The sequence below is a fragment of the Podarcis filfolensis genome (genome assembly GCF_964270895.1).
Source record: "Podarcis filfolensis genome assembly, chromosome: 2".
In the NCBI taxonomy this organism is placed as follows: domain Eukaryota; kingdom Metazoa; phylum Chordata; class Lepidosauria; order Squamata; family Lacertidae; genus Podarcis; species Podarcis filfolensis.
In genome coordinates, this window is record NC_139605.1 from 53,225,305 (window position 1) to 53,250,175 (window position 24,871).

The window sequence follows — 24,871 nt, forward strand, 5'->3', positions numbered from 1 at the left end:
CAGAAGCCTGCGGTCTACGTTTCGGCGCCTGGGCTGGACCTGTGGCTTCGGCGTCGCCCGCGCGCGGCTCGTGCAGAGTTAGGCGCTGGAATGTATTGGCGCTCGCGCTCTCTAGCGGGGAAATGGCGCGAGGGCGGAGGTGGATTAAATTCCACAACTTTATTATGCAGAAGTTCAGGACGGGTTTCTTCCCAACCCGGCGACGGTACGGAGGGAGGGAGAGAGATGCACTTGGCGACCGAGGTGTGGATTTCTCTCAGGTCCCATTTTGTCACCGTACCTTTAGTTTCATTAACTAAAAGGACCGGCATTGCTAAGAAGGAACATTTGTCCTGCCCTGTAATGCAGTGGAATTACAGAGCAGGCTGGCTGCAGAAATCGGAGCACAGCCTCGGCGTGGAGGAGCTGCAAGCATTTGCGTTGCTCCACCCGAAAGAGAGATGTCCGCTTGGATCTTCCTGCGGCAGGAGTCGCACGCCCATTAATGGCAATAGCACTCGTCGTGGTCGCCTTCTGGTGGGTGGCGCCGCTTCGTTTCCTTTCTGAAAATTTCAGCACCTTCCCTTTTAGTAAAGTTGCTACTAGAAGGCTGCTGTCATTTCAGGTCCACCGCACTCTTCAGCCTTTCCGAATATGCCTGTCTTTAATTATATTTCTGTGCCTGTTCCAGCCCGCTCCGTGGCCTCTCTTCCGATGCCCCCACGTCGAGCAGCAGCTCTCCTCCGGATTGACTAAAACTGTTGCAGAATTCTTCTCTTTTTATTCACCATTGGTAAGCACCATTCTCAGTCTGCCCCTCCTCCGCCCATACTGACAACCCTCGGGGGGGGGGATTTCTTTTCAGCTGCTATGTTATGTGAAAGGGCGCTCCGTTGAATTTAGTGGGTCTTTTCAAGTTTGGGTGCTTCCAGACAAGAGTTTGTTGTAGAACTGGCACAGGAACATCTTTGCAGTGTCCGGTGTCACCAAAACGGCAGCCTGTACTTCAATAAATATGTGAACAAATCTGGGGTTCCCTTTACCATGGAAAATCCAATAAATATTTATCACCTGTTACACATCCACAGTCACCGCTGGTGTGAAAAGTCATCATTTCTTTTGTTTCACGGTGGGTGGTTTGTCACAAGTGTGGTGATGTTTCTGGCAGGTGGTCTATACTTCTGTTTTGCTCCTTACCTGGGCACAGGGTTTGTTTCCAATGTGAAACAAAAGACGCTTGTATCCACCTATTGCCACATGCTGAAAGCATGCCTGGATTCAAACAACCTGGTTCGGAAGAGCTATCCTCTCAAGACCTTCACAATGTGCAAGATTACCTTGGAGTCTGTCATCACAGTACATACAACAGACGTACAATAATCCAGTGATCTTGCACAAGACCTCATTATGATAGGTCACAATCCCACAATACATTTAAACTTTTAAAGCACACTGCTTCCCCCAAATAACCCTGGAAACTCTGGTTTGTTAAGGTTGCTGGGAATTGTAGTTCTACAAGGGATAAACTACAATTCTCAGGATTCTTTGGGGGAAGCCATGTGCTTTAAATGAATGGTGTGAGTGCGACAATGATTTCAATACTTCATTGCAGTTGTGCGTTTCCACCTCCTACTTCAACTCCACCAAATCAAATTCCAGATTGATGTAGGTAAATGCCTACATCTTTCACAAAACCTCAGTGTTGTTGTTTTTTTTTAAAAATTAAATGGATATTGCCCCCCCTCCACCCTGCATCCTTTGAAAGTACAAGCCTATTGTGAAGCATGATAACTAAGGACTAGTAACATTTGCTATTGTGTATTTCCGGTGAATTGCATATTTAAAGATGCATGTTTATGGGTACAGAAATAAAGGGCAGGGCTTTCAGAGGGGAGAGACAAAAACCCCAGCCCATGTGTATTCTGTGTGAAGCTCTGCCCATTGGTGTGAATGGCAAGCAGCGTCCATCCCTGGGGTCAGAAGTGCATGCAAGCTAGTGTGTCAATCACACACTGAGAAAAACCAGGCCTGATTGTTTAGACAATTCAACACAGTTCAGTGCCAGATGCATAGCATCCAGTGTCTGTCATGATGGTAAACATATAAAAATGAACTAAATAGTTGGCAACCTAAATGGTGTTCCCATATTCCCAGAAATCTGTATGAAGCCCTTTCTGGAAGTATCCCATGTGTGCATGATAAGATCTAGCTGTTAGGGTGTAACCCCAAACACATTTACTAACTAGAGTGTCTCATTGAACTCAGTAGAACTTGTAAGCAAATACGCTTAGGAACATGCTGTCAGGGTGTACCTCAGGTGTGACATTGACAGTGCCTTTCAACGTTCTACTGCTGCATAACGGAAAGAAACTGAACAGGTTCATGCCCTGTTACTGTTGGAGAAAGTGTTACCTATTGAATTTCTTCTTGTCAGGAGGAAAAGGTGGCTTAAATCTAACTTGGAGTTGCCCTTGTTTTGATTCATGTGTATGCAAATACATTCAAGGAAACAAAATTGGTTGGGATATCTATTTTCCAAATCTACATATTCTCAGCAATAACTTCTCTGTTCCTAGACTGTGTAAATAGCCACACATTTTCTTGGCAGTGCCCCCCTTCGCTTGTTTGTTTTAAAAAGTATTTTTACTTTGCTCTTCTTTTTTAAAGGGCTCTTAGAGCAGCTTGCAACAATCATAAGAAGACAGTCCACGCCCTTGAACTTTCAGTCTAAAAGACGCAGCCCAAAAGGAAAAGGCATTGGGCAGGACAAGGAAAAAAACTAAATTCAGACTATTTCTTACAAGTGTTATTTCAAATAAGTTTGAATAAGAGCTTTCGTCTAGCACGTAAGGTTGAAGCAAGCTCCCTGCAGCTGCTCCCTCTCTGGCCAAGGGTTGGGACCAAGTTGGTCTCCACTTTGGCATGATGTGGGTGTGTAAACAACAGTTTCCCAGTGGACCTTGGTTTCCTGGCCACATGCCTTTAAAGCTGCAAAGTAGGCAGAAAGCAGCAGGTACTGCTTTTCTTCAGATATGGCCTAAAGAACATAGAGCTTTGATCCATTTAAGGTGCGCATCCTCATTCTGTGCCCCCAGGCTGTGCACTTCCTTGTAAGTCTCTCTTTTGCTCTGTTGCCCACTCCTTTAGGGATTCTGCTCTTCTGAAGTGCCTTCTTTTATCCCTTTGTGGATGTGGCTGCCCTCGGCTTGAAGTTCCAGTTATAACCCTGCAAACAGTCTCCATAGGCTCTTGCTCTTCACTCTGTGCTGGCTGTTTCTTCTTTTTTTTTTAGCTTTTTAGCTCCGTTGGGGCTTGTTCACTGGGGAAGGTTTCTGAGAATGTGGGGCGTAGCACCCATCAGGCCACTTACAGGAAGGGGAAGGCTCCTGAGTCAGGGCCAGCTCGGACTGGGTGGGAGCAATTTCCTAACTTGACATTGCATCATACTGATTTTTAAAAAACAAAATAAGTGTTTTGTGTCAGCTGGGACCTGGGGAAGGGGCCAGCCCACTGGTTGAAGAAGCTGGGGGGGAAAGGGTGGAGAGGTACTTAAGGAGGTCCACTCAGATAAGTCTCCCATGAGCGACTGTACCCCAGGCCCTCTAAACTTCTCCCTCCTCCAGAATTATTCCTGACACGTGAGCTCTGGGTAAATATTTGGCCAGTGGGGTCAGGGGGGCTCTGTGCCTTTGCTTCCTGCTGGGATATTCCTGTGTGCACAGCCCAGCCGGCAGATCCATTTAGCCAAGCTGCGAAGGCTGGTCCTGCCGGTGGGAATCATGCAGGCTGTGGGTGCTCTGCTCCTTCTGTTGGTCTGTACCTTCAGCACAGGTAAGAAACTTCTCTCCCATTTCTGAGTATATGCTGACTAGAGGTGGGTAAGAATTCCTGGTGAGGGGCTTCCACTCTGGGCCGCCTCTGAACTGTCAGTATTTTATGGGACAGATTCAGTTGTATACTGAAAATTTAGGTTTGCATGATTACAGTGGATTAAAGTGCTCTAGTGTGACAAATCCCTTGTGGTTTGGAAAGTGATGGGGAAACAGGCTGGAAAGTGTGGAACAAACACTTGATTAACAGGAAGACTTATAAACACTGCAAGCAAATGGTGAATTCTGCGTGTGTGGTTGTATAATTCCCCATGAGCAAATCAAAAACAAATGCGCAGTAAACATTAACCACAGTGTAAGCTTTGTGCATGTGAATTGGAATGGATGTTCAATAAGCAGGCTGTCTGGAAGAGCCTCTAGTCCTGTTGAAGCACACAATCTGAGCAGAGAAAGAGAACTGGCTTGTCTTCCTCCCAACTCTTGCTATCCCAATCTCTCATGTCCCCTCAGAGCTCTAGATAAGCAAGCAAGAAGCAATTGCTAATAGCAAACACAATGGGTGGAACTCAAAATTGTGCTAAGGTGGTTGTTTCATCTGTGCAGGTATTTCTGTTTGCTAGATAGAACAATCTGTCCTCTCCTCCCTCCATGCCCTGCTTTGGGGCTTCTCCAGACTCCCTAACCTCCCAGAGCTGATTTGGAGGGGGCGTGGAGGCACATGGAGGGAGGAGAGAGGGGAACAGCCCCATAGTGCTGGGACTTGTTGCACTGGTTCCGGCTAGAGCAACAACTGAGTTGAATCTGGCCCGACTTCTAGGTAGTGTCTCTGCCTCCCTCTCTCCCCTGGCGGGGCTCAAGAGCCTTTGACAGATTCATCACCAACATTCAGTGGGTCTGAATTTGGCAATGCAGTTCTATAGCTAATGCATGCAAAAAAAATGTACTCAACTAAAATGTGCAAAACCCCCCACATATTAATGAAAAATAACATTAATATTACATCAGGAGAAATTGCTTTCCAAAACTGTGTATATTATGAGAAATTTGCAGATGATTTTTCTTTTTTTTTTTAAAAAAATGCAAAGCAATGTGTAAATGAGGAGAACAGAATTTAAGACTGGGAAAAAATGAGAAATGGAAAGAAACCAAAACTGACAGATTTCTCCATCCCCAGCTCCAAAACTGTCCCTTACTCCTTGGCTTCACAAACTGCTAGAAGATCACATCTTAAGTGTTAGGAGCCCTGCTTGCTTGCTTGTTTCTCTGGATTGTGCCCTGCATCTTCTGAAGCTGGTTGGATTCTCGATTCTTTTCAAGGGGCCAGAGCAATGTGCATTTAAAAAATGTCTTTCCAGGCCAGCGTTCTCCTCTGAATGACTTCCAGAAACTAAAAGCGACTAAGCTAATCCATTTGTCCTACCAGAGGGCGGAGCAGCCCAAGGCCTTAGAAGAGTGTGCACGGGGTTGTGTCTTGTGGCTTGACTGCAGGTAAGAGGCAAAGCCAGAACACTGGGTGCACAAGGGCACAGGAGCTACAGAATCATACCGGGATGAACAGAAGGACCTGTCTTTGGTCCCAGGAGATGGTCTGAAGGCACGCAAGGCCATCACCTTGCTAAAGCTAAGCAGGTCTGGGTCTGGTGGTTAGTGCCTGCATGGGGAGGCCACTTGAGAATCACAGGTAGACTGCCTTAGGTTCCATGGTGGTCGGGGTGGGGAGGCAGGATAGAAATGTAACAAAATTAAAATCTAGGTCTTTGGTTTATCTAGCCTTGGTGGCCTACAGGAAGCTGCTATCTCAGCTTCAGCATCTCTGCCTTCACAGCTGGAATATAGGAATAATATTGACTTACCATACATAGTTGGTGTCAGGACTGCCAAAATAATTTATGAACACAGTAAGACTTTTATGCTTATTATTAGCAGAGGTGTGAGGAGGTGGGCCAGATAGAATTCAAATAATAATGGAAAGCAGAAGCTAGGGTAACTGGGAATCTGTTGTATATGGAAGCAAACGCCAAAATAGGACATGGGATACTCTGATTGCTTTTCTGGGCCAATGAATATTCTGCTGTTGTGTTGCTCCTCCAGAGCCTTCCACTACAACTTGCACAGTAATCGATGCCAGCTGCTGAATTTCACCCAGAATACACCCCACACTCAGTTGCAGAGGAATGTCCACTATGACCTCTACCAGAAAAAAGGTAGGATGGTGCAGACTTGAACTTTGCAAGGAAAGGGAATGTGAGGAATCATCACAAATGTGCAATGGAAGTATGTTCTGAAGTGGCCCTCAGTCAACAGATGTGTTTATTTCAAGACAGAGAAATGACTCTGCTGCAATTTGGAGAATAAAAGTTGTTCAATGATTGGGTGAGCTGTAAGTGAGAGCACTGACTTAAGCAGGTCAAGAGGGAGATGACCGTGGGCAGCAAGGAGCAGGCTAGGGCGGGGGCTGAGAGTTAAAATATCTATTAAGAACCCCCCACTTGTTTTTGTGGAGTATGGGAAAAAGAGGGGGCAACTAACGTTTGCTCTATGCTAATCCGCTTGTGCTATGCCACCTTGGAATTTATCAAAGGACAGAAGTCCATTTACACTGCCCTGCTGTGCTCAGGTGTCCTGTGCCTTTGTGCATGAGCCTTATGAGTATCTCCATCACTTGTCATCTCTCCTTTCCACAGGTTACATAAGGCGCTGCATCATGGGAAATGGGACAAGCTACAGAGGGAACCAGTCAGTGACTGAGAAGGGGAAAACCTGTCAACATTGGGGCAAAAAGACTCCGCACGACCACAGGTAAATCTTTATGAGGGATGAAGTAAGAGTGAAATATCCCTAAAACAACAACATAATACAGGTGCAGTGTAAATAGTGAGAACATGGTCCCACTGTACCCTTTGGTAGTGGCGCCCGTCCTGTGGGAACGCCCTCCCATCAGATGTCAAGGAAATAAACAACTATCTGACTTTTAGAAGACATCTGAAGGCAGCCCTGTTTAGGGAAGTTTTTAACGTTTGATGTTTTGTCGCCTTATTATTATTATTATTATTATTATTATTATTCTGTTGGGAGCCACCCAGAGTGGCTGGGGAAATCCAGCCAGATGGGTGGGGTATAAAAATACATTATTATTATTATTATTATTATTATTATTATTATTATTATTATTTCTTCCCAGGGCTTGTGTGTGTTAGATGAGTTAAGAAATGTCCATTGTTGAACATTGCAGGATCAGGAGCAGGAGTAGGAAACCTGTGGCCCTCCAGATGTTGTTGGACTCCATCTCCCATCAGTCCTAGCCAGTATGATAATCAAAGATGATGGGAGTTGTTTGTTATCCTTCTGTCAGCAGGTTAAGACCTTCATATTCAAACAAGCCTTTGAAAGTGAATGGATTGACTGTGCTGATTGCTGGACTGTTGTCAGGGCAAACTGTATTTTAATTACTTGTACAACTGTGTTTTAACTTTTGTTTTAATTAATTGTGGCTTCAAAATTGAGGTTTCTGTTTGAATAAAACAGAGGGTTGATTTTTGCAGAGAGTTCTAGATTAATTGCTAAAAGGATCCTTTTGGTTTGGAGCATTTGCCTGAGCCTGACAGTTTGCCTCTGTTCTATAAGGTTTTCCCCATCACGATATAATGGTTTGGAAGAAAATTATTGCCGAAATCCTGATGATGATGAGCATGGCCCCTGGTGCTACACAACTGACCCTACAACCCGGCACCAAAGCTGTGGCATCAAGAAATGTGAAAATGGTATGTAGATTGGCTTGAGAAACCTGCATACCACTCACTCGCTGATCCACTGACTAATCTCACAAAATTATTCACAAAGTTACAATTATTGGCAAATATGCATTTGCACTACTGAGGTTTCAGTTTCAAACATCTCAAGGACAAAAAATGTCATTTGAAGCACTGGTATTGCCAGGTTCAATGCTCCAATAATTTTGGAAAAAATAGATCCAATATTGTAGCCTTTCTGGTGAAAGAAGCCAGAGGGATTTTCAAATCAAGTGAAGCCTCTTCCAACATCATTTTTAATTAACTCCATGAACTAGCCCAAGATCTTGTCTCTGACTAGCACTAACCCAGCAGTAGGTAGAATTCCTCAGAGTCAGTAATGAAAACAGCTAGTCTGGACTTTTGTTTCCCCTTTATGCTGAGCCCATGATTGCCATATGGGAACACAATAATGTGGATTAGGAGGACATATTTTCTGGGACAGCGCCAGCTTGCTGTGATTGTGCAAACGATGAGTTGTATTTTACTCAAGAGTGGACCTCCTGAAATCAATGATCATGACTAAGCTAGGTCCATTAATTTTAATGGGCCTGTTCTGCATAAACCTTAGTTGGACACTGCCCAGTTATTTTAATTTGATTGTTTATAACTGAAGATGACCGTGAATTCCCCCTTCGAAATTTAGTCTTGCTACTTGTAAGGTATCTGCTGCAGATTTTGAAGCAACATGCAAGAAGCATTAAGGTTAAATATGGTGCAATGATACTGAGACCTGCTTCTGTCTGATGTCTGGCATTGCCTGGTCTCTCTGCGTGTTTATTTGTGTGAGATGGCGCTGATGGTTATCAACCTACGTCCAGTCTGGTGTCCCCTCTCATCTCACTGCATGCTGGCTCTTGTCAGCTTGCTTTGCTTGTGTTGTCTGATATCTGCTTAGGTCTCAGCAGTCTCATATCTTGTCTCCGTCTGATCCGTCTGCTCAAGTTGCCTGGTGTCTTCTCTTTCTATGTGTACGTTCACATTGCCTTGCATTGGTATCGGTGCTTGCTGACAAGGCTAGCCCAAGACATTTTGCTGCCTAAGGTGGAGCAACAGATCAAGTCAACATGCCTAAGAGCCATGGGTGGCCAACTGATTGTGGCACTTGAGGCAGAAAACCCCACAAGTGCTTTTCCCTTTCCCTGCTGTAGTAAATTAAAGAACTTACCAATCACTTTTGCTGCCTGTTATGTACTGAGCTTGGATCCTAGAACAATAGGCAGGTGGGACCCTAGAACGCAACAACCTGATTGACCTGCAGGAGCAGCCCAATCAGGCCTCAGGAGGAAGTTAATCAGCCAATTAGGTCGGTAGGATTCTAGAATGCAACTACCGATAGGCCTGCAGGAGCAGCCCAATCAGGCTCTAGGAGGGAAGCAGAGTCAGCCAATCACTGGGGACCCATTGTGCAAATAATGTATATAAAGCCTGAGGTTTTGGGTGGAAATTCATTCACTGCAATAAAGAGCATGAAATCACTACGCGACTCCGAGTATATTTCACTGCCCTTTCAGGACACCTCAAACCAGCTGCCTGGGGCAAATTTTCCTTGCTCAGGTTTAGCTCATCTGCTCATGTCTTCTGGGGTTTGCTCGTGCCAGTAACTTTTACAGAATGTGTCCTCTCCTCACCTTTCCAGCTGAGGTGTGAGGTGAGGCTTGAGCAGCTTCATTCTGCAGTGACTCTCTCTGTCTGTCTTTGAATTGCAGTGGCATGTCTGTCATGTAACGGGGAGGACTATCGTGGCTTTGTGGATCACACTGAGTCTGGCAGAGAGTGCCAACGCTGGGACCTGCAGCACCCTCACAGGCACCCATACCAGCCAAACAAGTACTAAGTTCCAGTCCTTGGGAAACATATTAAAGGGCAGGGTAGGGACATTTCACAGCATAAAGTGACTGGGGAGCCCCTCATTATGGAGCTTTTTGGCAGACGTGGGAATCTGCCCATAGGTGTCAACTTTTCCCTTTTCTTGAGAGGAATCCTATTCAGAATAAGGGAATTTCCCTTAAAAAAAGGGAAATGTTGACAGCTATGAATCTGCCCCAAGCTATGTTGGTGCCTCACAGTGAACTACTAGGCTATTATTGTCCGTAAGAGAAATTGGCCAGTGGGTGCATTTGGAATTTTGAGAAAATATTGTTGGTCACAAAATGGCTGCTTTGTAGAGTGTCTGCATAGCACAAAATGGTTCACACATTTAAAAGAGGAGAGGAAAAGGTGTGAGCATGCCCCCCCCAACAATGGAAAAAGGTGCCTACACCAGCCACCGTGGTGCTTGTTGAGAAGGAGAAGCTATTTGCATCTCTCCTTTGTTCTGAGTGGGGGATATCCAGTCCTGACATCCAGTGAAATGTGCGCATATCGGATGGGACATATTCAAATAGGACAGACTGAGACAGAAGCAGGAGCTGCCCTGTTATCTTCCTGCAGGAGGTGCAAATCGAGGTTTGCTGTAGGAGCAAGTGAAAATAGAAACAATGTGCACATGGTTTCACACGCATCCTTCTTCTCTCTCCTGCTGCTTAAAGATACCCCGATAAAGACCTAGATGACAATTACTGCCGTAATCCTGACAGTTCCGAGCGTCCTTGGTGTTACACAACAGATCCAGCTAAGGAGCGAGAATATTGCCACATTCGGAAATGCAGTAAGTCCTCCTGAGATTTCAGGCAGTGGTGGAGCAGGCCGATTGGGCGCCTGGGGCAATGCGTGTGCCCTGCACCCAGGAGCGGGGCCAGCCAGGGCAGGATGCTCCGTGGGGTCTCCAAGGAGTCTGCCTGCCTCCTCCCACTCAGCCGCCCTACAGCTGAGGGGGAGGTGGCAGGCGGACTGCTTGGGGTAGCGTGGAGCCTGCAGGAGCCCAAGCCACCCTGTCATTCCCAGGAGAGACGCGTGGCTCGGGCGCGCTGCAGGCCCTGTGGTGAGTGCCACCCGACATTTTGTCACCTCCCTCAGTGGTGACACCTGGGGGAACCCGCCCCCACTGTACCCCCCTTCTTCCACCCCTGATTTCAGGGTCCACCTGATAGCAACAGTAGGGAGAGTATTGTCTTGAAGGGTATGCTACTGAGTGAAATCTGTTCCTAAGAAAAAATCAGTAGGTTGACCCCTGCCTGCTGGGTTTCCCTCTTCTGCTCACTCTCTGAGGTGGCATTGTCACCACTACTGTTATTAGTGACTTGAGAGCCAAGAAAGTTTGGGCTTGTTTCACCTGCTGATGTGAGAGGACAGGGAGTACAAAGTGTTCTTATGGAATGAAAAGGGAGGAGAGGGCAGAGCAGCCATTTAGCAACACCTTTCAGTTCGATAGAGAAGATTGGCCCCACACAAGGTCCACACAAGAGCCAGTGACAATGAGCTTTGGCAATGATATGTTTGTTCTCAAGGGGAGTTTGCAAATGTCCGTAGAAACTCACACTGAACAATTCTAAATTCACTTAGCAGGGACTCAGCTATAGGTGGTTAAATATGCACAGGTGCCCAAGGTGAAAAATTCCCATTTATCTTCACCTCAGCATCTACCTGATGCATTCAACCTCTGACCCCAAAACTTCCACTCCCAAAACGGGTGATGCACACAAATCTGCATTTTCCTATGAAGTCTGTATAATGCTGTCTTGAAAGTCTAAAAATCAATTCTGAAACTGATCATCATTAATTTAAAAAACATCCAGAATGTAAGCACATGCGTAAAATATCAGTTTTGAAACTTCAGCTGCAACCCTCTCCCACAAATGAGTAACTTGAAATTTTGTTTCACAAGGCCTTTGAAGTGTGTTTAGAATTAGTTTTGTAGCTATGTTTTTTCTGTCTTATTTATGATGTATGCTACTATATTGGTGTGCTAAAATTGGTTTTTGAAATAATTGTGGCTTTGATTTCCTTTTTCCACCCCTGGAAGTAGAGAAGCGCCGACACCTCCCGTCTACAACCAGCTGCTTCAGAATGAAAGGAGAAGACTATCGAGGCAAAGTGAACATCACTGCAACGGGAATCCCCTGCCAACGCTGGGACTCTCAGATGCCTCACCGTCACCATTTCCTGCCTGAGAAATATGAGTGCAAGTAGGTCCTTATTCAGCAACATGGAGGGTCTCTCGAATTTGCCCAGTCCCCAGAAGTTTCAGGTGCAAGTTGAGCCCAGTTAGGAGTCTTTTGGTGCTTCTGTGGGCAGGTGAGGAAGCTGCTGATACTCTGTCTTGCAATATCTAGGGGCCTTAAGGAGAATTATTGCCGGAATCCGGATGGCTCAGAGGCCCCTTGGTGTTTCACTAGCCTCCCCAACATGAGGACGGCCTTTTGCTTGCAGATCAAACGCTGTGCTGAGGATGTGCAGACAGAAGGTGAGAGCTGGATGGACTGGTCTGATGAGCTGGGATCGAGTGGGATCCTTTCAACAGTGATTCTTTCTTTTCTCTTTCTATTCAAGTCTGAGTAGCGCCATTATAGTATAGTATAGTATAGTATAGTATAGTATAGTATAGTATTGTATTGTATTGTATTGTATTGTATTGTATTGTATTGTATTGTATTGTATTGTATTGTATTGTATTGTAATATTGCACCATAAAAAAGCTTTTGTATGTGATTTGGTATTGGAGGGTTTGACAGAGGTTTCCAAGTTTACAGCTACCAAGCATAGAATCACTTAACTATATAAAAGAATAAGTCTTGCTGAAGTCAAACCAACATGGCCTCTGTAAGGCTAAGTCCTGTCTCACGAACCTTTTCGAGTTATTTGGAAATGCCAAGAAGCAAACAGATAGAAGTGGTCCAGCTGACACTTGACTCTCAGTTGCAATTGACTTTCGCAAAGCAACGGCACCGGGGCCCGTGACGCTGAGTCTCCTTTTTAGAGGTCTTCTTGTGGATCAATAACTGGTTCAGAAACAGGAAGCAGTGAGTGGGAATTATGGAAAAGTTCTTCCAATGGAGAAAGTGGAGTCCCTCCAAGATCAGTATCCAGACCTGTGCTTTTTATCTTGTTCATAAATGACCTAGAGTTAGCAGGTAAACAGTGAGGTTGCCAGGTTTGCTGATTAATTGTTCAGGGTGGTTCAACAGCAACAACAACAACAGGGATGGCTTCCTTGGTTCCTCATAGGCATCTGGTTACCCCCTGTGAGAACAGGAGGCTGGACTAGCTGGATAATTGCCCTGATCCACCAGGCTGTTTTTATATCCTTACGGTTTGCTGTGTTAGAGATGATATTGAAGTGTATAGTAGGCAATGGCACTCAGGTGGGTCATTTGTCCTCACAGACTGTTACCATGGAAATGGAGTAGAATATCGAGGCACCGTTAGTAAAACCCGGAAGGGAATCACTTGCCAGAAGTGGAAAGAGCAGTCACCTCACAAACCACAGTGAGTATGTGATGGTCTGTCCTAATGAAAATTTCTCATCCATATGAGTTCTGAAGGTAAAGAGCCTGGTCCCCCCCCCCCCCCGGATTTTGGGGCCTAGCCATCAATTCCTTTCCCAAAAGCTGTAAGCCCTGTACATCCCCAAAATAAATGGGGGGGATAGAATAGAGTAAAATAAAGTGCACTTCTTTGTCATTTTTAATGTTTCAGGTTACCTGAACCTGCCAGCACTGTATTGGTACAGAATCAGTATACTCGGCAGCGTACTACATCCCTGTGTAGCAACAGTGAGGAAGAGGGATTGTCTTATTGTGGGGGGAATCTGTACTAGCACTGGAGAAAGGAGCACACAGCCCTCAAAGAACTGAATTTGAAAAATAAAATAAAATGAGAAGCTCCACAAAATGGGATATTGGAGTGGGATGTTGTAGCCTTGCCAGTGTTTATCACTTTAAAAATTGCGGATAACTACCTGAGTCGCTGCTTCCATATATGAGTGGCTTAGCTTGGCTTTTATTCTAAAGAAAAGAAGAAAACATACAAGAATTAACCCCTTCTGCCTAGTGCACATTATGTTATGTTGCTTGTGCAATTACATTTGAGATGGTATCACTAGCTGTGGGGAAAGAATTGCACAGCCCCCGACAATATAAATATTGTCATTTGTATGCTGGGAAATGCAAATACCTGCTCAATGCATGTGCTCCCAAATGTCTGAATCAACCACAACAAATAACTGAAAGTGGGGTATCTGTTGCATGACAAGGAATTCTTCCAGATAGGCCTTGGGGATTTAGGGAACAAGAGGCAGTCAAGTGTTCATGTGCTGAAGGGATGGTTGTCCTTTCTTTCTCCTAGGGTCTTCCCTGTCATGTTCCCCACTGTGCATCTTGAAGAAAATTATTGCCGCAACCCTGACAATGACAGCCATGGCCCCTGGTGCTACACCATGGATCAGAAAACTCAGTTTGATTACTGTGCTATTAAGCCATGTGGTGAGTCTCTGAGCCAGTGTTGAGAGTTAGGCCAATGTCATGATGAACATGACCCCCCTGTCCTGGTCAGTTCTACCAATAGTGGGCAACTTGTGACCCCTGCCAGCTGTTTTGTGCACTCTATGGAGTGGAGCCTTTGGCTTACCTTGCCTGTTCTGTATTGCTTAGTTTGTAGGTTTGTCTGCAACACAGCAACCCCCTTGGGCATTTTGATATTGGAATAACATTTGACACATACATTCTGTATTTCAGGTTTTAAACCCCAGCTTGACCCCCTACACCTGTTTTGAAGAAGGCCTGTAAAGCACACTGTTGCTCTGTTTCAGCATTCCAAAACATGCAAAAATGATCACATGTGATAGAAGATTGCATGTGGTTGGAGATTAAAATCACCCTGTTAACAGCACTGGGCTGAGAGGAGAGAGTTACACCATTCTTCTCAGTTTAGCATTGAAGCAGGACAATTTCTCCATTACGGAGTTGATCAGCATTAAATCTCTTCCCACAGCTTAGTGCTGTGCTGGACAAATCATCCCATTGCAACAAACAGCAGCAAGGAGAAATTTAACTTCTTCTCTCAGCCCAGTGCTGTGATGGGGATGGATGTGGTCTGTTCCTGAGTATGCGTAGGTTAAAATTGCCCTTTTCTTGCATAGAGTTGAGATGGGGCATCCTGTTTTACTGAGGGCTGGCAGCCACCTGCAGAGACTTGGCAGGATAGATTTGGCCTGCAGGTTCACCAGCCCTGAAGTACATAGTAATCAAATGGTGTACAGAAAGCAAGTGTTGTCTTTGCACATGTAAACCAGCCCTATGTTTCCTCTTTTTAGCCGGTGACAGTAAGCTGTCCAACTTGCTGAACCCGGGTAAGTCTCCTGTGCCTGATGCCTGTGACAGTTGGGAAGGAGGCAGTTCTGATGAGAAGGGAGTGCAGCTGGGCTGGGGAACCTGGACTTTGCCAACAAGCTTTGGAAGCTGAAGTCTCTTGTTTTGCTTTTCACCACTGAGAGCATTGTGCCTGACTTCGCTCTCACATTCCTGGTTGCAGATAACGTGGTCTTTGACCAATGTGGCAGGAGGGACGAACGAGTGCAGCTTCGGGCTCGTATTGTGGGCGGGCGACCTGGGAATTCGCCTTGGACGGTCAGCATCCGCAATCGGTGAGAAATATACGAATGCTGGTGGTAGAGTTCCATAAGGAAGATGAAAAGTTTTCAATGGTCTGGACACCTCTGCTAAGGGGAAGAAATCAGAGTGAATCTGTCCAGCAGGAAGCGCTGATGGGAAAAGAGCCACCTCAGTAATCCAATGGCTTCAAGGGGAGATTTCAGCCCTGTGATACCGCCTCATTTCATTTATCCTTCGTCTTCGTTACTCATCTCTCACTGTGTGTTCCAAGCAATGAAAGCACTGGAAAAGGGAAAGTTCTCAGCAACAGGCTGGCAAGCTGATCGGGTTTTTGTGTATTATATGTCTTACAGGGAATTAGTCCATTTCTGTGGAGGATCGTTGGTGAATGAGCAGTGGGTCATTAGCACACGCCAGTGCTTCTCTTCCTGGTAAGCATTTTATCTGGCTTTTCTCTGACGTTTCCTGCACTATCTCCTTCTGGTGCCCCTTCTGAAAGGCAGTACAGTGGTACCCCGGGTTACATACACTTCAGGTTACATGGTTACAGACGCTTCAGGTTACAGACTCCGCTAACCCAGAAATAGTACCTTGGGTTAAGAACTTTGCTTCAGGATGAGAACAGAAATTGTGCTCTGGCAGCACAGCAACAGTGGGAGGCCCCATTAGCTAAAGTGGTACCTCAGGTTAAGAACAGTTTCAGGTTAAGAATGGACCTCTGGAACGAATTAAGTTCTTAACCCGAGGTACCACTGTACTGTTGTTTTGTGGCAGAGCCTAATTCCTGATACTGCACAGGAAACTGCTGAGGGGCTGCCTTGCTGAAACAATTGACTGTTGGCCAGTCATTTATCCTAGAAGGAAATAGCCTCTGCAAAGGGGGGGGGGGAGGAATGCCATGGGTAAAGAAACACCCTAGCTCAGCTTTCCCCAACTCTTTATGATTCGGACTACAACTCTGGTCAGCCATGCTGGCTAGGGCTGAGGGGAGTGGTAGTCCAAAATATCCAAAGGGCACGTGGTTTGCAGAGGCTGAGCTAGCACAGTTCATTTAAAGCACTCAGTCAACAGCAGCTTCAGTTCCTGTCCCAGAGTTGCATTCAGGAAATGTAAATCCAGTTCAAGCTCACTTTCAAAGGAGGAAGCTGCAAACTGCATTTTTTTTTTTTAAGTATGGCTTGTCTTAATATGCCTTTGCTGTGACCTCTGTTAGCAACAACTAAACCCAAAAAGTAAACTATAAACAAATGTAAAATGTCTGAAAAGACAAGAGCATCGTAACCCAGTACCAGAAAGGCTATACAGATGTACTTTAGAAGTCGAATGGAATCCGTTCCGGAAGTCCATTCAACTTCTGAAAAGTTCGGAAACCAAGGCGCAGCTTCTGATTGGTTCCTGATTGCTCAGGCACGTTGGAAACAATAGTGGAAGCTGCACCGGACGTTCAGCTTCCAAAAAAAAGTTCGAAAACTGGAACACTCACTTCTGGTTTTTGATTGTTTGGGAACCAGAATGTTCGACGCCCAAGGTGTTCAGGAGCCGAGATACGACAGTAATGTCAAAGCCAGTCAAGCCTACCTGAGGAGGGTGTTCCAGAGTTGGGATGCTAACACCAAAGAAGCCCTCTCCTTTGTGCAGTCATAACACACTTATAAAGGAGCTCAAGTAGGGAAGCTGCTACTTAGGATTGCAGTCTTTGGACCCCTATGATAACTGTGTTCCTCTTATTGGCAGTGAAGCTGACTTGTCTGGTTATCAAGTCTGGCTTGGGACACTCTTTAGGAACCCTGGTCCCAACGACCCTGACAAACAGGCCATTCCCATCTCCAAGATTGTGTGTGGCCCCTCCGAGTCTCTTCTGGTGATGCTGAAACTGGAGAGGTGAGTGCCTTTTGGAGATGGGCTCTGTGTCTACTACAGAATGGATGTGGCTTCCATGTTTTGTATCCTAAAACAGGGGTGGGGAATGTTTTTCAGCCTGCATCCCTTTCCTGGCAATGTGCCAATGGTAAACAGTTCCAGAGGCAAAAGTGGGCAGAGCAACAAATGTAAATTCTATCTTTGTACAGCCATCTACTTTCTACACACACCTATCCAGACAAGCAAGAGGCACCCTCAGAATTCAATGACACATTCTAGGCAGGCAAAAACACCTGTGGTGTGATGCAGGGCCAATGAGTGTGTGTGAACTGCAGAGAGGCCAGATAGAGAGGCCTAGATATCATTCCAGGGCCTGAGGTTCCACAGCTCTGTCTGAAGATGTGGATGGATCCTATTTACCCATTGCACTTGCACATTCTTGAATATGTGTACATTGGTTCTTGAGAAGACCACCCTCATTGACACTGGAGAGTCCAACTGGATGCTGTGAAATCTTCAAGTCTTGGAAAGGGAATGATGACCGTCACCCCCCCATAAATGCACACATTCAGCACAGTGAGGTGGGACTGAGCAGTGCATGGAAGACTGAGGGTGTTCCATACCTGCCAGTGCAATTCCACAGCCCAATCTGGGGTTGGGGGACCAGCCAGCCTAGTTGTTCTTATCTTGGGGCCTTGGCATTTAACCTTTATTTTAAATAGGGGCAGGGGCAGGGCCATAGCTTAGTGATGGGCCATCTGTTCTGCATGCATGGTTCAACCCCAGGCATCTCCCTATAGGGCTGGGATGACTCCAGTCTGGAACCCCATTGCCAGTTGAAGCAGACAGAACTGAGCTACATAGGCCAAAGGTCTGGTTCAGTATAAGGCAGCTTCCTATGCTCCTTTTTGTGTTAGGTTAACAGAAAACAGATAATTTTTTATTATTACATCAAAAGCTATATACACACACACTATTATTATAGTAGACGCCAATATTTTTTGTTTGTTTGGCTTGCCTCTTGGCCTAGGTGCATAACACTAAATGATGGCTCAAGTGTAGAGTGCCTCCTACCACCTTGGAAGTTGGGACACCATCTTCTGTTCTTCAGCTAGAATTCTACTCCTGTGGTTCATTCTATGGAGAACTATAGCCTTCAGGGGAGCAGTCTGTGAGGGCAGTGATATGTGCAAGAGGGAGTTGGCAGATGAGAAAGATAGTGATGTGATGTGATGGATGGATTTCAACAGGAGTGTTTAACAGGTGGGACAGGATATCCAGGACAAGGCTAAATTCAGCAGCAGTTTTAGGTTTTGAGGATGTTGTTTCTCCTCTGCCTGATTGACAGGCACCTCCCTTTCCTGGACCTAGCAATGGTGATGTTCTCCTGGAAGCCAAATTCTGAGACTCCTCTTCCCTGGGGAGTTCCAGGGAAATGGGATTGTAATTCTCACCTGTAGTGGATTTCAGTGAGTTGTGTGGTTGTCTCCATATCTCAAAGCTCTTATGCCATGGAATAATGGAAGCACAACAGAAGGAACTTCACTGGTCATCAACAGCCCTTGCCAGAAGTAGGCATCTTACTTACATCACCCTTCTTGAAAGGCTAGCCAACCCTACTTTGCCTCTACTGATAGCTTTTGAATATCCTCCTATCTCAGAAACTGAACCAACCTAAATCAGGAATGGACCTGACCCAGGAATGGCCCTCCAGAAGTGGTCAGACTGTAGTTCCCAGCATCCCTGACCATTGGTCATGCTAGCTGTGGCTAATGGGAGCTGGAGCCCAACGACATCTCCTACAGGATCTGCTCCCTGCTCATAGCTATGTGTAGAAGCTATTGCCACACACACAGAATGACCGTATTTTCCCGTGTATAAGACGCCCCCATGTATAAGACTCCCCCTACTTTTGGGGACCCCAAATTTAGAAAATGGGCATATGCACTATCCGTGTATAAGACGCCCCCAGATTTTTAACCTTATTTTAAAGTAAAAAAAACCTAGCTTATACATGGAAAAGTTCGGTAAGCGTTGCAGTTGCATGAGCAGCCGGCCACAGGCATGACGCTGGCACAGCCAGCAACTTGTAGTGACATTATCTTGGCTCTCTTATTTGAATATTGGTGGTTTTATAGCCTCTTTCTTTCTTCCTGAAGGCCAGCAATTCTGAATCAGCGTGTGGCACTGATCTGTCTCCCCCCTGAGCGTTACATTGTGCCTGCGAACACCGTATGTGAGATTGCAGGATGGGGAGACACCAGAGGTACAGTCTCAGAAAAAGGGCATTGGGGAACAATTGGTGGGTAGATTATTTATTTATTTATTTACTATATTTATACAAAGCCACTCAGTCAGATTGTTATCTGGGTGACTCTGTTTTTTATTTTTATTTTTTATTTTGTATCATTGAAACAAGAGTGGGCAGCATAACAATATTAAAATAATAATAGAAGCAGATAATTACAATGCACAGCACATAAATAGTGGTTCAGGACACTAAAACCTCAGATTTGGGAATTTGTTTTAAGTGTTTATCTGGTGCTTAACTTATCGTATCAAAGGTACCAGGTGAGTCTCTTTGAGAAGGGCACTTCACAACCGAGTGCTACCATTGTGGAGTCCCCTCCCCCAGGCAGTCTACCATCTTGCTTCACTTGGTGGGGGCACCTGAAGAAAGGCCACTGAAGAACATTCAAGGTCCAGGTATATAAATGTGGAAGGAGGCCATCTTTGATCTGACCTGGTCCTAAGACATTAAGCACTTTGAAGGTTAATACTGGCACTTTGAATTGGGACTGGAAATGGACTGAGAACTAGCGCAGCTAATAAAATTCTGGAGTAATATGACTGAATCACTCAGTCCCAGTTAGCAATATTGTAGTCTTGTATTGGGCCAACTAGCAGGGACGCGGGTGGCGCTGTGGGTAAAACCTCAGCGCCTAGGGCTTGCCGATCGCATGGTCGGTGGTTCGAATCCCCGCGGCGGGGTGAGCTCCCGTCTTTCAGTCCCAGCTCCTGCCCACCTAGCAGTTCGAAAGCACGTCCAAGTGCAAGTAGATAAATAGGTACCGCTTTCTAGCGGGAAGGTAAACGGCGTTTCCGTGTGCTGCGCTGGTGCTGGCTTGCCAGAGCAGCTTTGTCACGCTGGGCACGTGACCCGGAAGTGTCTGCGGACAGCGCTGGCCCCCGGCCTCTTAAGTGAGATGGGCGCACAACCCTAGAGTGGGACACGACTGGCCCGTACGGGCAGGGGTACCTTTACCTTTACTATTGGGCCAACTGCAGTTTCTGAACTTTTCTGAAAGGCAACCCCACACACCACACATTTCAATTCTCTGAACAGAACCATGGTCTGGCAGCCACTCACCCTTCCAATTTGCCAGGAACTTCTTTAGTGGCTACTCTCTAATTCAGTCTATTCTCACTTTCCTTCCTTCTGCCACATCAGCTGCAGAGCTTATGTTCCCCAGTCGAATAAAAAGCTTTGATGCATGCTGGACCCACTCACTGGCCCTGCCTCACAGTGTGTGCCCCTTATGACATGGTCCAGCTATACAGGAGGTTGCCTAAGCCAGTTCCTCCTCACCACCATTTGTTGATTTGTATGCCATTTTTCCAGGAGATTGTGCCCAGAGTGGCTCACAGCATATCAAATGAGCAATAAGGATAACAGTTCTAATAATATTATTAGAAACAACCATAATATCAATAAATAAGTACAAAAAGTCAACATTGTATAAAACAATAAGGTAAAGGTAAAGGGACCCCTGACCATTAGGTCCAGTTGTGAACCACTCTGGGGTTGCAGCACTCATCTCACTTTATTGGCCGAGGGAGCCGGCGTGCAGCTTCCGGGTCATGTGGCCAGCATGACCAAGCCACTTCTGGCGAACCAGAGCAGTGCACGAAAACACTGTTTACCTTCCCGCCGGAGCGGTACCTATTTATCTACTTGCACTTTGACGTGCTTTCGAACTGCTAGGTTGGCAGGAGCTGGGACTGAGCAACAGGAGCTCACCCCGTTGCGGGGATTTGAACCGCCAACCTTCTGATCGGCAAGTCCTAGGCTCTTTAACCCACAGCGCCACCCACGTCCCAGTATAAAACAATACAAAAGTTAAAATTAGGCCAACACATTAAAATTAGACTATTGCCAAACACAGAAACAAAAAGTATTGTATAATATACCTGCATCCCATAGCGTGGTTCTGAGACTCTCTTCAAGCATCTAGGGATCCCACCCCCATCTCTCACTTGGGGTAGTTCAGACACTCCTAGACTAGCTCTCACCAACAGGAGCCTTATACCCACCATTATCATAGGTCTGAAGCCAAACAGGCAGCCAATAATTTTCCTTCCACACTAATTTCCCTTCCACACTCCCCCAGCCATCCAGGTTTCAAGCCATAAACAAAGTTTTTTTTTGGGGGGGGTACTGCCCTCACCCTCAGGGCGACCCCCAACCGTTGGTCCTAAGCCTCTGATTCTGCTCCCCATGCAGGCACTGGTAATGAAAATGTCCTCAATGTGGCCAAGCTGCCAATCATGAGCAACCAAGACTGCAATGTGGCTCTTCGAGGCCGTGTGAAGGAGAGTGAATTGTGCACAGCGCCCTTGAACGTACCTGTGGGGGCCTGTGAGGTAAGCAAGGCAGGGTATGTGAGGGGCTGAACTGAGCTGCTTTGAGTGCCCTGATATGTGAGGTGAGACACATATCCTCCTCCTGCTTCTCATGTAGATTCCCAAGAGAAGGAGGGACCTGCAGAGAGGGAAGGAAGACAGGGTTAGGAAAAGGCTATAAAGGTTAAGATCAGTACCAGGAAACAGTCCTCTGAGGGAAGAAGTGGATGAGGGGATCCACAAATAAAGGAACTCATGACAGGGAAAGGGGAGACATAAATACTTGAGCAAATTCTAGGAAGAATTGTGCCTTGTGCCTTGATGGTGTTGCTCTGCCCTACAGGCACTGAGCCATGTTTTGTTTGAACTGAATTTGTCTTTTGTTCTCTGCTTCACACCTGCAGCGTGACTTTGGAGGCCCCTTGGCTTGCTTGACTCATGACTGCTGGGTGTTGGAAGGTGTGATCACCCCCAACCGCGTTTGTGCTCACAAAGAGAAGCCTGCCACCTTCATCCGTGTCTCCCTTTACGTTGACTGGATCAACAAAGTAATGAAGTTGAGCTGAGCTGTGTGGCTGGAACCAACTCATCATGAAGCCTTCCTTCCTCCACAATCACCATCCTTGAGGTCCTTTAATAAGGATCAGTGTTGCCAAATAGGAGGACATTTTCCAAGCCAGGCTGTGAACTTTGGGGGAACATTGTCCTGAGCCTGCCCTTTTGGAACACACAGGCGATGCTTTTGAAACAAATGCTGCCATAACCCAGACACACTTTTCATCTCCTTCTACAGGAATAGCTGTCATCATGGAACCACAGGTATATCAATAGAACAAAACACAACCAAACATATACAGTAGTAATTTGTTTGAATGCAGCACAATCCCATGTATCACAGAATTGTAGAGTCAGAAGGGACTACAAGGATCATCTAGTCCAACCCCTGCAAAGCAGGAATCTTTTTGCCCAATGTGGGGCTCAAACACACAACCCTGAGATTCAGAGTCTCATGCTCTACAACCTGAGCTATCCCAGGTGTATTTAATTTAAAAATCATTTCGAGTCAGGCTTCTACATTGGTTATGTACCTTCCATACAGAAACACACACTTTCAGAAGGTTTGAACAAATAATATTGGTGTCATGCTCTCTCCAGCAGCAACCCCATTGCAGTAGCTCTTTTACACACTTTCCCATCTCTTTGAAGGAAGGTTCCCTCTCTCCCTCCCAGGGACTGTCATATAGGCTGAGGCCACACCGCAGGGTCCATGTCACTGCATCCCCCGCTAAGCAAGGCACCGGGTTTCCTAAGAACTTCCATCTGTCTGTCTTTCTTGTTACAAAATAAGTTTCCATATTGTTGGTATTATTATTATGTCATTAAAAAAGAACTTTGTAATAAATTAATAGTAATAATTCATTCCTTTTTGTCAAAATTCATTGGCTGAAAGAAAGCTTCATTATTCAGGCTTTGTGTAGCCTAATTTTTTTTAACCATTAATGAAATCCTCTTTTTAAGTCCTGACTCCGAAGGGCAACAAACAGTGCGAAGTTGAACAAACAGTTCAAAGTTCCTCTGAAACTATTAATAACAGAGTACAGGCAATACTTAATGCAAAGCATGATGCTCTAACATTGTTGAAGCTCAGTGCATGGCTGACCTTATCAGTGCCTGGGAACTCACAAAGTAACTTACTTTTCCAATGGAAAAGTATACTATACTATACTATACTATACTATACTATACTATACTATACTAATAATATTGCATGCCACCCTAATCTCCAAGTGATGCGAGATTACCAGGGTTCCAGGCACTTACTCAGGATTCATGTTTCCTTTTGTTAATGAGGCACAGTGGAGACTGTGGTGTCTTTATGATATATGGTTATTTACACATACTGTATATTCATAGAATTGTAGAGTTGGAAGGGACTACGTGGGTCATCTAGTCCAACCTCCTGCAATGAAGGAATCTTTTGTCCAATGTGGGGCTCAAGCCCACAACCCCCATTTTATATTTGTGCAGCTGGCTCTTCTTGCCTAAGGGCAGAACCTTACATTTGTCCCTATTGAAATTCATTGTATTAGTTTGGGCTCAGTTCTCCAATACGTTAGGGTCATTTTGAATCTAAATTCTGTCTTTTAGTTTCCCCTCCCAGTTTGGTGTCATCTGCAGATTTGATGAGCACCCCCTCAATGCCTTTCTCCAAGTCATTCATAAAGACATTGAACAACAATAATCGACCCAGGACAGAACCCTGTGGCACCTCATTTGTCACTTTTTCCCCAGGAGGATGAGGAACCTTTGGAGATGGAGAACAGATACAGTTACCACTGTGCTAAATAAAAGACACATCTTTGCATTTCCTGTTTTGGAAAATAGCAACAAGCAAATCTGTGTGCTTTTTTAATACACCAAAGAAACAAAACCCTATCATGATTTGACTGGTAAACTGATCAATCTTATCTGCCCTTGCCTTAGAAAAAGCCCATTGAATATACTAGGATTAAATTCCAAGCATGAATAGGATTGGGCAGTATACATGTGTGTTTCATCAAATATATATACATGTCTGCCATCTCTGGGTAATTGCCTGGCTTTGTGTGTCTTCCATTGTATCAAGATTGTGAACAGCACTGATTTCCACCTCCTCAAAAGTTCAGATCTTTGGAATAGCAGCAACAACCTTGAGCACAGTCAAAAATGTTAATCTGAATGACACAGGCAATGAGGTCTTTTTGCAAAATAAAACAAAGATATTTGACAGTATTAGAAACTCCATTATGAATAAGCTTTGGATGGGTGTAGTGCTGGTGTGGATTTAAGCAGCAGCAGAAAGGCATCCTGTGCAATGAGTAAATGAGTGGTGGTGGATCTCTGAACTAACTTCTATTTTGATTGTCACATGCTGGATTTTGATCTTGTATTAAGAATCTTGCATCTATTTTTAAAGAAGAAATAGTGTGTTGGGGTGGAGAAATGAGCAGCTACAAAAGGAATGACCAACTACAAAGGACTGCATAAGGCTTTTAGTTTGGAGACGCAAACTACGGTAACTTACTGTTAAGGAAATAGAACTTGCTTTTAAAGTGGAACCAATAAAAAGTGGGGGCTGAAGAGAGTCTGAAGGCAAGGTGGTTTCTTCCAGGTGCCAACAGCAGAATTTCCAGCTCCTGCTATTTATTGCCTGAGTAGTAGAGTCTGGGCCACTAACTTTCTTATTCTCAAAACCACCCAAAAGGAGTACCACCCTCACTCAAGACACCTTTGGCAGGAGGCCCTTTGGTATAGTGTATCA

The 24,871-nt window shown here is 45.4% G+C and overlaps 1 protein-coding gene across 8 annotated transcripts; it reads left to right on the top strand.

Annotated features, from left to right (window-relative positions):
* The first annotated feature begins 1 nt into the window (after window position 1).
* On the top strand, window positions 2-22,989 carry MST1 (macrophage stimulating 1). Of its 8 annotated transcripts, none has more exons than XM_083603348.1 (21): window positions 2-516; window positions 671-772; window positions 1,592-1,644; window positions 2,647-3,810; window positions 5,165-5,297; window positions 5,901-6,013; window positions 6,494-6,608; window positions 7,434-7,570; window positions 9,307-9,427; window positions 10,129-10,247; window positions 11,502-11,664; window positions 11,812-11,942; window positions 12,862-12,964; window positions 13,823-13,959; window positions 14,790-14,825; window positions 15,008-15,119; window positions 15,441-15,518; window positions 16,822-16,968; window positions 19,107-19,213; window positions 21,452-21,591; window positions 21,975-22,989. In XM_083603348.1, the coding sequence occupies exons 4-21, from the start codon at window positions 3,759-3,761 to the stop codon at window positions 22,134-22,136; spliced, it is 2,106 nt and encodes a 701-aa protein (XP_083459474.1). In that variant the 5' UTR covers window positions 2-516; window positions 671-772; window positions 1,592-1,644; window positions 2,647-3,758; the 3' UTR covers window positions 22,137-22,989. The 8 variants fall into 8 exon arrangements, with proteins under 8 accessions (XP_083459474.1, XP_083459476.1, XP_083459477.1 ...); XM_083603350.1 differs by having other exon boundaries at window positions 11,505-11,664; XM_083603351.1 differs by having other exon boundaries at window positions 1,592-3,810; window positions 11,505-11,664.
* The last annotated feature ends 1,882 nt before the right edge of the window (window positions 22,990-24,871 follow it).

What these genes read in the sequence shown, in the direction of transcription:
- MST1 (XM_083603346.1), top strand. Translation starts at nt 3,759, where the DNA reads ATGCAGGCTGTGGGTGCTCTGCTCCTTCTGTTGGTCTGTACCTTCAGC. An exon ending in TGAGGATGTGCAGACAGAAG is followed by an intron (nt 11,943 to 12,861) that starts GTGAGAGCTGGA and finishes TTGTCCTCACAG; the next exon opens with ACTGTTACCATGGAAATGGA. An exon ending in GTCCAACTTGCTGAACCCGG is followed by an intron (nt 14,826 to 15,007) that starts GTAAGTCTCCTG and finishes TCCTGGTTGCAG; the next exon opens with ATAACGTGGTCTTTGACCAA.